The sequence below is a fragment of the Lontra canadensis genome, unplaced genomic scaffold (assembly GCF_010015895.1).
Source record: "Lontra canadensis isolate GAN:19392208 unplaced genomic scaffold, GSC_riverotter_1.0 scaffold15, whole genome shotgun sequence".
NCBI lineage: Eukaryota > Metazoa > Chordata > Mammalia > Carnivora > Mustelidae > Lontra > Lontra canadensis.
The window spans coordinates 18,587,128-18,600,651 of NW_022631009.1; the positions used below are offsets into that span (position 1 = coordinate 18,587,128).

General features: G+C 46.9%; 1 protein-coding gene across 5 annotated transcripts in view; it reads right to left on the reverse strand.

Annotated features, from left to right (window-relative positions):
- GRHL2 (grainyhead like transcription factor 2) overlaps positions 1–13,524 on the reverse strand; it is a 158,023-nt gene that overhangs the window by 2,107 nt on the left and 142,392 nt on the right. For all 5 annotated transcript variants that reach the window (XM_032858572.1, XM_032858574.1, XM_032858569.1 and 2 more), the window contains 2 exons: positions 10,578–10,663; positions 836–900 (listed from right to left, as the gene is read on the reverse strand). In XM_032858572.1, coding sequence (XP_032714463.1) covers positions 836–900; positions 10,578–10,663 — 151 coding nt within the window. The remainder of the gene's footprint in view (positions 1–835; positions 901–10,577; positions 10,664–13,524) is intronic.

Genomic DNA, 13,524 nt, shown 5'->3' on the forward strand with positions numbered 1-13,524 from the left:
CAAAGAAACACCCTCAGGCCATGGGGAAAACCGTCACATGCATTTAAGTGAGCTTGCCGACCAGGGCTCCGGCAGAAAAGGTTTCCCGTTTGACTCCCAGTCTACCAAGGGACCGTCACTCAGAAAGCCTGAGCATCTCAGATAATCCATTTCCTTTATGACAGAGGCTCCGAGAAGTGTTTAAAGACCACTTTCTGCATTCTGTAGGATAGCAGCTCCAGAAGCTGACTCAGTGGAAATTGTCTCCTGGAATGAAATCCGGCTCCTACAGCCTCGACTCTTAGAGCCCCCTGCACAGGAAGCCGGGGGAGGCCAGAGGCGGCAGCGTGGGGAGGACTAACAGCTCCTGCAGGGGCCCAGAAACTACTGAACACCCAGTAAAGGAGGTGCTGTTCTTAACCCTGAGTGAGAACAAGCAGGTCCAATGATCATTCAGATCATTTTGCTAGTAATTACCTCAGAAGACTTCTCTGTGCCCTGAACGCTTCCTGTTCTTACTGTGTCATCCTGGAACCAATCCCAAGAGCAGTGTGTGATTCTTTACAAACTCTGCTGCAGAGGGGCGACTTGGCCTCCTCCCCGGTGTCCTCACCACTCTGGACCCTTCTATGCCACTGGCTCACCCTGTCCTCGGAATGGGACGTCTCAGCTGGCATCAGGACAATGCAGTCTCCTTCCCACCGTCTTACTGAGATCTCCCAAATGCCTTCAGGGCACAAGCTGCTTAACCAAGGTCAGGAAGATAAGGTAGGCGCCATCTTTTTTTTTTTTTTTCCCCAAGGCACTATGTAGACCGATCTGATTTGGAAGTCAGTTTAAGTTGTTTCTTTCTTACCCTTTTTTGCTTTTCTTGTAAAGCTTTGTGATCTTCTCCACAGGCAGCCCATACTTCTCAGATATCTGTAACACCAGTAACAGAAAGGCGAGTGAGCATGGAAGGGGAAGCCGAGCAGAGGCAGGAGGGAAAGCGCAGTTTCACTCTCTTGGAGATTTTCCTGGGTGTCAGTGTCCTTCACGCGGGAGTCAGGCTCCCAGTATGCCCGGGGTGCGAGGCTCTCCCCTGGACAGACCTTAAATCATTCAACAAAAGATACAGCCATGTGACAGTGTAATCTATGATGAAGGTGTCATTTCAGATCAGCAGTAAAAGATGGACTCTGAGATGCTAGATTAATCAAGTGGCCATATTGAAAAAATTTCAAGTTAAGCTGGAGCCCTTCTCCACTTCTTCTTTTTTCTTTTTTAGTGAGTTCTGTGCCCAATGTGGGGCTCAAACTCATGACCCCAAGATCAAGAATCACCCACTCTACAGACTGAGCTAACCAGGTGCCCCATCTACTCCTTACATCAAAATAATTTTCAGATCAAAGATTTACATGTGACTGCTGAAACCATAAAAGTTCTTTGTATTGGTATCATCTTCAAGGAAGGAAGATCATTCCAACAAAGATATGAAACCGAAGAAAAAAGGTCAAAAGGTTGATAAAACACCACAAAATTACAAATACCAACAGAGCAAAAACCACCATAGAAAACTGAAGATAAATAATACCCTACAAAACCTTTTTGCCACACAAATGACAAGCATGGAAATAATTTCCTTGAGTTAGAAAGAATTCCTGCAAATCCAGAAAAAGACCAACAATTCAAAGGGAAAAGAGCACAGCGTGAAGGAGTAATTCACACAGAAAAACACAATAGGACAATAAACACATGAAAAAAACATACCGCCTCACTCCTAATTTTAAAATTTCAAATTAAGGGGCACCTGGGTGGCTCAGTGGGTTAAGCCTCTGCCTTCAGCTCAGGTTATGATCTCAGGGTCCTGGGATCTAGCTCCGTGTCGGGCTCTCTGCTCAGCGGGGAGCCTGCTTTCCCCCTCTCTCTGCCTGCCTTTCTGCCTACTTGTGATCTCTCTCTCTGTGTCAAATAAATAAAATCTTTTTTAAAAATTTCAAATTAGGGGCGCCTGGGTGGCTCAGTGGGTTAAAGCCTCTGCCTTTGGCTCAGGTCATGATCCCAGAGTCCTGGGATCGAGCCCCGCTTCGGGCTCTCTGCGCCGCGGGGAGCCTGCTTCCTCCTCTCTCTCTCTGCCTGCCTCTCTGCCTACTTGTGATCTCTGTCTGTCAAATAAATAAATAAAATCTTTAAAAAATTTTTTTTCAAATTAAAACAACAATAGGACATTACTTTTATGTTATCAGACTAACAAAAACTAAAAGAATGATAATATAGCCAGAGTACGAAAAACATCGGCTCCCATATTCCATAAATGGAAGAAGCTCAACTTCTTTGGAGGGAAATCTGGAAGAAGCTACTAAAATTCAAAAAGCATATATCCTTTGACCCACATATTCCATATCTAGTAATCTGGTCTACAGAAATATACTCCCTCAGATGTATGCAAAGCTTTTCAAAGCATCATTGCTCATAATAGAAAAAACTGTATATAACAACCATTCATTAGCACATTTTGTTATCTTCACCGTTGAAAGCCAACAGTCGTTTAAAAAAGTGTGGCAAGACTGTATGGGGAAAAAAGTCCTGAACACACTGAGGGGGAAAAAAGCTAACAAACTGCCCAACAGTACATAGAGCGTGATTCCATTTGTGTTTTTTTTAAGAAGTATGTAAGGAAATAGAGACTATGGGAAGAACTTGCTGAGCTGTTAACAGTGGCTAACGAAAAAGGGACAGGCACTCGGAGATCCTTTCACTTTCTTCTTTCTCTTATTCTGTGGTGTTTTTTTCCCTCTTATAATGATTGTGATTCACTTTTATAAATGTAAAGTAATCATAGTTTGGACATCTCAAAACATCAATTACACGCATCCATCATACTTCAGAAGTATGGTTGGTTATTCATTCCCCCTATAGATCATGATAGCTAATGTACGAAAAAGCCGCACATATATTCCTATATCGCCAACATTTTTTATTATGACAGCAATGTTATCAGTATAATTGGTTTCCTTTGTAATCCTATGTTTTTTATCGTGTACACTGAAAAACATTCAGAAAAGCATCCACAGACTTCATCACACAACCAAAGACATGCATGGCACAAAAAAGGAAGATTCCCCAATGAACTTCCATACCCAAGAACTTGCTGTCTGCCTGGAGTCCTGGGGTCCATGAACACCTAATTGTTCTGACTTGCTTGGACTGTAAGAGTTGGGTTTTTTTTTTTAACTTTGGTTGGTGTCATTCGAAACTTCTTTTTAAATAGGGTGGGAGGTTGGGTGAGGCTGGTGGTGGTGATTAAGGAGGGCCGTATTGCATGGAGCACTGGGTGTGGTGCGGTGCATAAACAATGAATTCTGGAACACTGAAAAGAAATTTTAAAAATAAATAAAAATTTAAAAAAAATAAAATGGGAATATTTTCCTACCCCACATCGCCAGACTCCTATCCATAGGCTCCCCTCTTCTGAAAGAAAAGTGATTCTGATTCTTTGTCTTTTCAGAGGTTTGACTCCCAGTGTCCCAAACCATGACAACTACTTGGGCTCACACATCGATTGATAATCGCCCACCCGGAAGTGGGCAACTGGCGTAAAACCCGCACATGTCCGGTCTGGACCAGGGTCTGCTGGGAGTGGTGGCGGCGGCAGCAGCAGCTCGCATGCCCTGAGTGCTTACTTGCCTGATGGTTTCTTGTTGCCTCTCTTCTTTCCTTCGGTTGTGGTGAGCTGTGACCTGCAAAGTTTATTCTTCTTGAAATAACTTTTCACATGTGGACATCGCTCTCATTGGACGGAACTGCTCTAGGGCTTAAGTGGGCTCCACTGCTCTGTGCAGCTATCAGACCTTGGGAGACCCCACTCCTGGGCCTGTCTCCACCTCTGTAGGATGATGATACCTGCCTAACACTCTGCAGCCATGAACTTGCCCCATCCTCCCATCATTACAGGGGAATAGGGCCTTTTATGAGCCGTTTCTCAGGTGAGGCAGCAGGAGCTTACGGTCACTAGGTACTGTCCCTGCTGTAATGGGCAGCGACAGATTGGAAAGGTTACGATCTGGCAGTCTGGTTTCAGACTCTGAACGCTTAGAGAAAATGGGCATGTATGAGACCAAAGGGCAAAGTTGTGCCCTCCGTGCAACTGTCAGAGGCAGAGGCCGCTTGGTAACAGGCCACAGTGACATGGCGTCCTCTGCCTCCATGCCAGGCGAGGAAGAATGCTTTGCCAAATTCAGAACCCTGGAAAGAAGTGAGACCGTGCAGGATACCATGTGGAAGAAAGCGGCCATCTGTTGGTGGGTTACAGAAGGATTCCTTTGGGCTGGGACCTGGATGACAGCCCCCATTAAACCCTCCCTTCTATGCACAAGAAATACATGCCACATCATAGTTTTCTCAAATGGGGGAATTGGCAGGACTGCTTGCTTTTTAATTTCTGCTTTTCAATTTATCTGAAACAATCCACTTTCATAATTTTTAAAACCCTTTACTGATATTTTTAAAGACCTGAAAGACTTCCTTTACATCCAAGTCTTGGACGTATCTCATGAATGTGTTATTGGTTGTCTGATGATCTGTAACTTTTAGACTTTTATTTGGTGAAGCATTCTCTCTGCCCAGACACTTCAGGTAAGTGACAGGCAGAACTTAGAGACTCACTGGTTTTTCCCAGCATAGGACTCAGCGTGCTTGTCTAGAGACATCTGATGGGATAGCCTGCTCTCAAAGGCAATGACTTTTACTTGGAGTTATAAACATTTCAGCGCAGGCTCTAGGACACACATTCAAGAAGGAAGGAACTGTTGCTTGCAAACACTTCTGCAGCAGCTGCATTTGACCCGTCAAAAGAGAATCAGGGAGTAATGCCCTTTACTCCATACACAATCAATTCAGGTGAATGGAAGCGGTGCTACCGGGTCCATGAGCAAAATTTTCCCTTGTGCGCGTCAACTAGCTGCATCAACAGAGAATACCTCTACCCTTTTCTCTAGCCCCTTTGGCTTGGAGGAATCTGTCTGCCTCCCTACCCCGTAGTGCTTACAGTCATCTCCTATGTATGTACGTACGTATCTGTGTATGTATGTACCTACCTACTTACCATCCATGTACAGAGGATTTCTACGTGCTACTTTTAAATGCCATGTAGATGAACTCAGTTAATCTTCACAACAACCTTAGATGTCATTTTATCATTCATTATCCTAATAATAATATCCCATGTTATTATTATCCTCATTTAAGAAATGCAACTGGGGTACAGAGAGGTTGAGTAACTGGCCCAAAGTCACATCACGCCAAGTGTTAGAGCCAGGATTTGAACCGTGACTGTGTGGGATCAACCCCTACCCGTACTACTTCTTGCCTGATGGTTTCTTGTTGCCTCTCTTCTTTCTTTCAGTTGTGGTGAGCTGTGACCTGGAAAATTTATTCTTCTCGAAATAACTTTTCATATGTGGACATCGCTCTCGTTGGACTGAACTGCTTGAGGTCTTAAGTGGGTCCACTGCTCTGTGCAGTTATCAGACCTCGGGAGACCCTGCTCCTGGGCCTGTCTCCAGCTCTGTAGGATGATGATGATGATACCTGCATTGCCAAGTTCACAGGGGTATTGTAAGGATCAAAGGAAGCAATGCACATGAAACTGTGCCACCCACAGCACTCAGCATGGTGGCCTGTATATAGTCAAATATTTGACTCAGTCAAATATTTACACTCAAGGATCTGGGGATACATAGAAGACACAAAGTCCCTGTGCTCATGAGCTCTACACTCCACTGGGAAGGAGAAAAAAAACCTAATGTCTAGCAAATGTTAAATATGTCAAGTGGTGATCAGTGCTGTAAAATAAGGCAAAGCACAGGGGCGGGGGGGTGGAGAGTGATAGAGATTCCATTTCTGTAGGTGGTATGGCAAGGCCTGTCTCAGCAAGGGCCATGTGAGCAGAGGCCTGAAGGAAATGAGAGAGAGCCTTGTCCACATGGAGGAAAAACACTCTTGCCAGAAGGAGCAACAGGTGCAAAGGCCCTGAGGTTTGAGTAAACCTTGGGGGGGTTAAAGACTAGAAGGAGGCTACAGCAGCTGAAGATTCAGATGAAGGATTACTAGGTAAAATCACATAGAAAAGCCAAAAAAAACTTTGAAAACTTATGTCACCTCCACTACCACCAGCATCATCACCAAATCCTTGTCTGTAATCAAGTTTAAAACCTATTTATAGGGGTGAGGTAGTTGGCTAAGTGTCCGACTCTTGGTTTCAGCTCAGGTTGTGATCTCAGGGTTATAAGATCGAGCCCTGGGGCTCCATGCTCAGCCCTGTCTCCTTAACATTCTCTTTCCTCCCTCTGCCCCTCTCGCTTGTATGCTCTCACCCTCCCTCTAAATAATAAAAAAATAATAATAATAAAACCCAATTTTAAGAATAAAGAAGCCAAAGTGAATTATCAAAGTTACATAAGTGGCTTGGATGACATGATACCAAACATGCAGACGAAAAGAGAAACAGTCTATTTTATCCAAATGATTCCAAGAATAGGAACATGCATTAACATCCGCTGACAGAGAATTATTTTTTTTTTTCTATCCAGTGTCTACCTCTGTATGGATAAAGATTTTGTGGCATGTGAAATGAAGGTACGGGAGGTTCAGGACAGTAGAAGAATTATCTAGTTCCGTAGCAAAATGACCCAATGTGGCAGAGATTAAACAATAACCCCATTCCTCTTTTTTGTGGTCAAGACCTCTTTCTAAGACAGTGAGAGGGCCAGCGGAGTACAAAGGAACCAGGTCTCCAAAGCAGTCATGGTCCACATTCTGCGAAGGAGGAAGCCAACGATTCTCAGAGTGCCGAGCGCGAGACACCAGAGTTGTGACCAGAGCTCAATGACGTTTGCCAGCCTGTTCTTTCCTGTTCATGTTGCTGTGTCAGAGCTCCTGGGGGGGATGTGTGACCCTTTAATTAAGGCAAACACAGTCACATCATCTCAAGGGAGACGGCAGTGTCTGCTGAGCATGAAATCCGCCCACTTTCTAGATAACAGAACCACTCCATCCTCTTGAGTGACCTGACGTACGGACGCTAGGAAATCTGTGCAGGCTGGAGGCGCACCATCGCCATCTCCAAAGTGCTCAGGGAGCCGGCCGGACTCAGAGCTCTGAGCCCATGTGGAGAAAGGGGCCAGCGCGTTCTAGTCTGTTTCTGTGATCCATCAACACTGCACCAAAGGTTGCTGATAATTATTTTTTTTTTAAAGAAAAAAATGCAAAGCTTTCTGGTGGCGGGGGCAGGGGGAGTTATCCCCCAGAACAGGTTTCTTCTACATCTAAATAACGCTTGGCTGAGGATGGGGGATTTGAGTTTAACAGCGGAAATACGAGAAGGTTCTCTAATGGAAAGCAACCCAAGTTCCCCTGCTGTAGGGGCAGCGACATCGCCGTCCCTGTCATTGCCATCACCTGCTCAGAGAAAGCTCCCAGTGCTTGTGCTAACTCATTCACATTCTTGATGTCTCCATTTCGCAGATGAGGAAGGTGAGGCAGAGCCAACCCTTCAAAACTAGTTCCCGAGGGGAATAAGACAATGTGAGTATGGATATGAAGCAGGTGTTCCTATTTCAAAAACTGCAAGACACACACCTACTTCACACAAGACACACTTGGACATTTGGAGTCGTGAGGTCTGCTTTCCCTGGAAGACTGCGAGCGCCTTCCTCAACAGAGAAGGGATGTGGGCTTCCCACACCTCTGACGGAGGATGAAGGAGGTATCCCAGACCCACCCAGGCCAATTCCCCAAATCCACAGATGTGGGTCTCGCGGCCGGAGGAGCCTGCGGGCCACTCACCTGCTCAAAGCCACTTTTGCAAGACTCCTGGCCCGAAAAGAGGATAATGGGAGGGATTATTCCCATTTGGAGGGAATATGCACGTAGAACCTTAAAGCAGAATCTGTCCCTAATCAGTTCCCAGCCAACATACACACCAGGCAGTGGCTCCCGAACTTCAGGGTGATTTCAGGTCGACCAGGGAGTTTGCTACCAAAGCTAATTCCTGCGCCCACCACAGACAGCCTGATTCTGAAGGTCAGGTGTAGGGTTCTAGGACAGCATCACGGAAAAGTACCCTAGGAGAAGCCAACAGATCCCCCACTTAGAGAAGCAACATCCTAGGCCCATAGTACCTGCTGGGTCCACAATGAGGGGGGCACTGTGCTTTTACAGAAAGCCACTTTCAACCACTGACAGGGTTCAAACTGACGGCTTGACGTCTAGTACAATGTCTCTTGATTAAATAGATTTTCTTAAAAGTTAGGATTTTTTTTTGTATGCAGTTTTAAATTGTTAAAAAATATACCCCCCCCCACACACACATAGAATTATGTTATTTTAAAATTAAGAGCGGCTTTAAAACTAAAAGCATAGAGAACAGAGTCACATTGCTTTCTCGTCTGGAAGTTTTGCTTAATGCGAGGTTTTGGACAGTGGGGCATACAGGTCATTCTTTGGGAGCCCACTTGTCTCTAGGCTTGAGAAGGGGAGGTCCCCGCACAACCTCCAGAGTTTTGGACGCAGTCCCCTGCGCCATTTCCATAGCCCCACGCCTCGAGTAAAACACCAGGTTAGTGGAAAGTGACAGCACAGAATGATGAGCCAAAAGAACTTTCCTTCTCTTAGACCATATCTATAGAGCAGCTGATTATTTGAGAAATGCAAAATCTGAGGAAAAGGAGGGACTGTTCACGCAATCTTTGCTAGCTCTGATTCCCACTCAGAACAATGGTTTGGTAACAAAAGCTAACCTTTACCGGGTTCTTAGGAACGACACAGAGTTTTCTATGTGTGGTGTCTCATTTCATCCCCCCAGCAGTCCTGTGAGGTGGGTACGATGACGATTTCCATTTGAGGGATGAAGAAGTTAAGAAACTCACCGGGCTAGTAAGAGCCTGTCAGGATCTACACGTGGGTCTCTGAGCCCGAAGCCCATGTGCCAGCCCACGAGGCTACGCTGTCTCTCCACGTGCATGTTGTTAAGTATCAGGATGGTAAAATGCCACCCACTAGTGAGGCGCTGGTCCTCAGAGACCGCATGCCTTGGAGACAGTCGCTTCTCAGCCCAACCAGGCCCCAGCGAAACCTGGCGTACAACGACAGCATCCTGCCTTCTTACTTCATGGTGCGCTCAAGGCTTCACTTAAATGGAACCCGCTATCCTTGGCGGTCACCCCCAAACTGCAGGGGCTGCTGTGTCCTTCCTTTGGAGCTCGCGAGCAGACCAAGTCACCTGAGAATCGGGAAGGAGAGTCTCGGGCCCTGCTTGCCCAGGTGACCCACTCAGGAAGCAAGGAGACAGTTTGTGTTGGTCCATCAAGTAAAACCTTTTCTTTCCGGGTTTAATAAAGGGGAGATGAAGTCCGAATTGCCCCAAGGCATCTGAGCTCTCCCGGGCCTACAAGCTCAAAGGATACCATGCGCACTCGTCTCCCCCACACTCACAGGCAAGCAAAGCAAGGAAGGTCTAACTAGTTCCCTGAAGAGAGATCAAAAGCTTGACTCTGCTGTGGTTTGGGGGGGAGGGGGCAGGGGCAGGCAGTGGTTACTCAGTGGCTGAAAGCAAGGGTTCAAAGAAAAACCTGTACATGTTCAGAGCAGCATTATTCACAACACCCAGCAGGTGGAAAAACCCCAAATGTCTATCACCCGACAAATTTGTAAAAACAATACATGGTATATACATGCGATGGAATATTATTCAGCGATAAAACGGAATGAAGTACTGATTGTACTAGACCATGCTTGAAACGTTATGTTCAGTGAGAGGTGCCAACCCCAAAAGACCCCATATTGTATGATTCCGCTTCTAGGTCCCACCCTATGCATTTCAACATTTTGCCCCACAACCCAAGACGCTGTTCCAATGTGGCACTCTTGCAGATCCACAAGTGGTCCTGGACTGTCCCTTGGCAGTCCTGTTGTCTCCATCACCATAGAATACCCAGATCTACAACACTGTTGTGGGGGGGGGGGTAGTGGGAAGGAGAAATAGTCGTAGAAGAGTCAAATTTGGATGGATAACATGTGGATAAAATAGAAAATAACTTTCCCTGAGCCCAGGTTCCCCAACGCGAGACTAAACTGGGGGTTCTAGAGCCCTAGAGGGTAGAACTTGAGAATCTTACTTAAATCACCATATCCCAGCAACGGCTGTATGTATGTGTGTGTTTCTTAACCAAAAGAGGTCACATTTTTATTCTGGATTACACCATCACAGCTAGCAAGCTACTTCCTAATTGTTTTTGTTCTGCGCATATTTGGAAGCTGAACGTATCTAATTTGGTTTCACGCTAAGAGACAAATGGAAACTCACAGATGAACCTCTCTACGGCATCTAGCTCCGATCAGCCTTAAGCTGACAGGGAATTGGCAGTTTTTCCAAGTTTCCTTCTCCTTAAATGCTAATAAGCCAGGATGGTGTGGAAATCAGTGTTTCCATAAGCCTGTTTTTCTTTTCCTTTTGTAAAGCTCATTCCAGAGCCCTCTGGAAGGCTGCATGTTAACGAACCGACTCCAGCTCAGGAGAACGCAGGCAGGTTTCCAGGAGCCTGAAAGGCCCAGCAGCTTACCGCTTCCATCAGGCCCTTCACTGTAGGTGATTTCAACATCAAAGCGTCGAACACATCGTCCGTCTCCTTCCGCACGTACAACAGCACTGGAAGAGAAGCAGAGGGGAGGCGTGACCGAGGAGCCCACGCGGACGACCGCTGCCAGGCCGCTTCCTGTCACACACATGTCAGAGGTGGACAGTATCTGCGAGGTTGTGGAGCCCAGATGACCCAGACGACCCCACCAAGGGTGACTGCCACCCCTCCACAGCTGACACGCAGCCAAGGGCTTAAGGGTGCTTCGAGGGAGTGAAGGGACAAGTGTGTCACACCGAGCGGACTGTGACGCCTTCCCACACTGTTCACATTGGAATTGCTCAAGGCGGGCCCATTATCTCCTTAGGACATCTCTTTCTGTGACCTCTGTCTTCTACCTATTCATTGGATCGTTCAACAAATATTGCCAAACACCCATCAGGCTGCGTGCCGGTAGCTGAGGTTGCAGCAGTGAATTAAGACATGGTCTGACCTTAAGGAATTCGTCGTCCCTTAGAGAGGCAGGCATTCCTCGAATAGACAGACAGCCGGACGGGGCTGGACGAGTTCAGAAGGAAAAAGACGTGAGAGAGTGCTTACAGGGGCCTGAGCTTTTCACGGACGTGGGGAGAGAAGACAGGGAAGGCAACTCCAGGCAGACAGACCAACCATGCCCAGGCCCGGGAGGGAGAAGCCCAGCACCCCGAGTACAACCGGCCTGACCTTGACCCTAGTTCAGCCGGCTGTGGGACCCTGCTTCCTTAAACCTCTCCAAGTGCTGGTCTTCCCCGGACCACAGGGGAATGTCATCATCTACCTCACAGCCTTGTGCAGCGGTTAAATGAACAGCATCCACGTGGCGCACTCAGCACCGTGCCCAGCACACAGCAAGCCCGCTCCTCCATCTCGGACGCCATTATGAGGCACCTGGCGTGGCTCTTGTGCCCTCTGCGAAGGGGAATGTGGCTTTGTGCTCACTTCTCTGTAATGTAACCGTCTCTAACTTAACAGTCTCAAGTTGATGATGAATAGACTAGGAGAGATGGTAGTGGCCCCAGACACCACGAGAGAGGAGAAGACACTCTCAGTGGATACCCTTCCTTACAGCAACTGCACGAGGCTTAGCTCCCAGAAACTGCCATTCACATGAGACCCTCCAGCCCCCTGAGTGGACTGCAGTTTCTCCCTCCTTCAATGATGTGGCTTCTGGTTCTAACTGCAGAGGAAAAGAAAAGCGCCAGGGCTGCAGCCCCCTCTGCCTGGCTACTACAGGAAGAGTGTGCAGCCAAGGAACCCTGCTGAGCTTCCAACCACAGTCAGGTACCAATGGAGCCATGGTTACCACCAAGCTGAAAGAAGTCAGAGATGGAAACCGAAACCAGCTCTAACCCAAACTCCTGCCCCTTCCCTCACTCTTCCCCAGGCCCTAGGGACCTCGATAATGCTGCCTGCTTCATGAAGGCCAAGTCTACGCGGGTGCACGGGGGCTCTGCCTACATTTTCTCTCTGCAGGCAAGAGATGTTCAGTTTGTGTATGACACAAAAGAGAAAAAAAAAAAAACCCTGAAGTATTGCAAAGTTTCTTCTCTTTACCAAGTATAAAAATAAACTACCAATTTAATAAACAGGTTGAAAGTGTCTCCAAAGATTTCAAAATTTAGAGGAATATTTCTAATCTTCATTTTAGCTCGAACGATCCAATGGCCTACTCGCATTATAAGAGGTCTCAAGGTCAGTGGCATAACGAGGAACAATTAGACCAGAGGACCTCAGTTACAACTAGATGAGGACAATTAGATTGAGAAGAGGGGTGGCTGTCACAGTGAACATTCTATAGGTTCTCCCCACAAGCCCCAAAGGAAAAATGTCACTTCCAGCAGGCTGACCCTAAGGGAACCCCAAACATATTCTGTTAAAATGAGTACTTCCATTGGATTTACAGATTTTTTTTTCTTTTAAACTCTTTGTCTTTGAAATGATATGGCTGACACCCTTGCTACAGGTGTCGGGGGAAGGGGCTAGAGGCACCCTAGTGGCCTGTGGCAGAGAGCCTGGCAGGGTGGTGCCCCCTCGCCCCCGCTGGGCTCACAGAGCACCTCCCCAGCTTGCTCTGGGCAGCAGCTGTGGTAACCATGGGGCTGTGGCGGCGCGCGCACAAGCATCCATCTGCTCACAGTGGCCACTGCAGCGATGGTGGCCAGCATGCACCCCAGACGTTAGGGCAAAGGCAGACAGCCGCAGGGGCAGGCTCCCAGTAACTCCCACAGAGCCAACCAGGGAAGTGGCTACAAAGGCAGAGCAAAGGACAGCTTTGGTGATAACTATGATCATTTTCTCTCCTGGAGAACTTCTAAGAAATAAACAATGGGAACCATCAGTGACCCTGATCCCTCTTGTTCTGGCAAGGACCAGCTCTGACTGGGAGCTCCAGGCAAGGGGCTCAGTAACTCCACTGTCCTTTTCCAAAGGAAAGCCACACCCAGGAGACCACGTGCTCAGCCCCGGTAGCTTGCAGCGCCCTCGTGTGTCTCTGTGATTTAGATGTTTCAAAGGCAGTAGACTTGTTTTTTGTCACAGCCCAATAGAATTCCCAGGGGCAATTTTTATACTGACTTCACAATCTCAAAATAACCTGGAAAACACAACCTTTGGGCTAGCCAGCATGCACTAAATATGGATGCAAGCTACAATTACTTTTGCCTGTGTGATTCCTGATTTCCATATAATTCTTCCTTCGTTCTAAAGTAGGTGATAGAAAAAGCATGCAAGAACGAAGCCTGAAATGCACCTGAATATTTGATGGGAAGACTGTGAAACCAATTTTCAAAAGGTTTAAATGTTGCTAATGTAATTAACACCACCCAGGTATTTATGCTCTTTCCATTTTGAAACACTAATTGCTTATTCACAATGAACGGACGTAACTAGATCC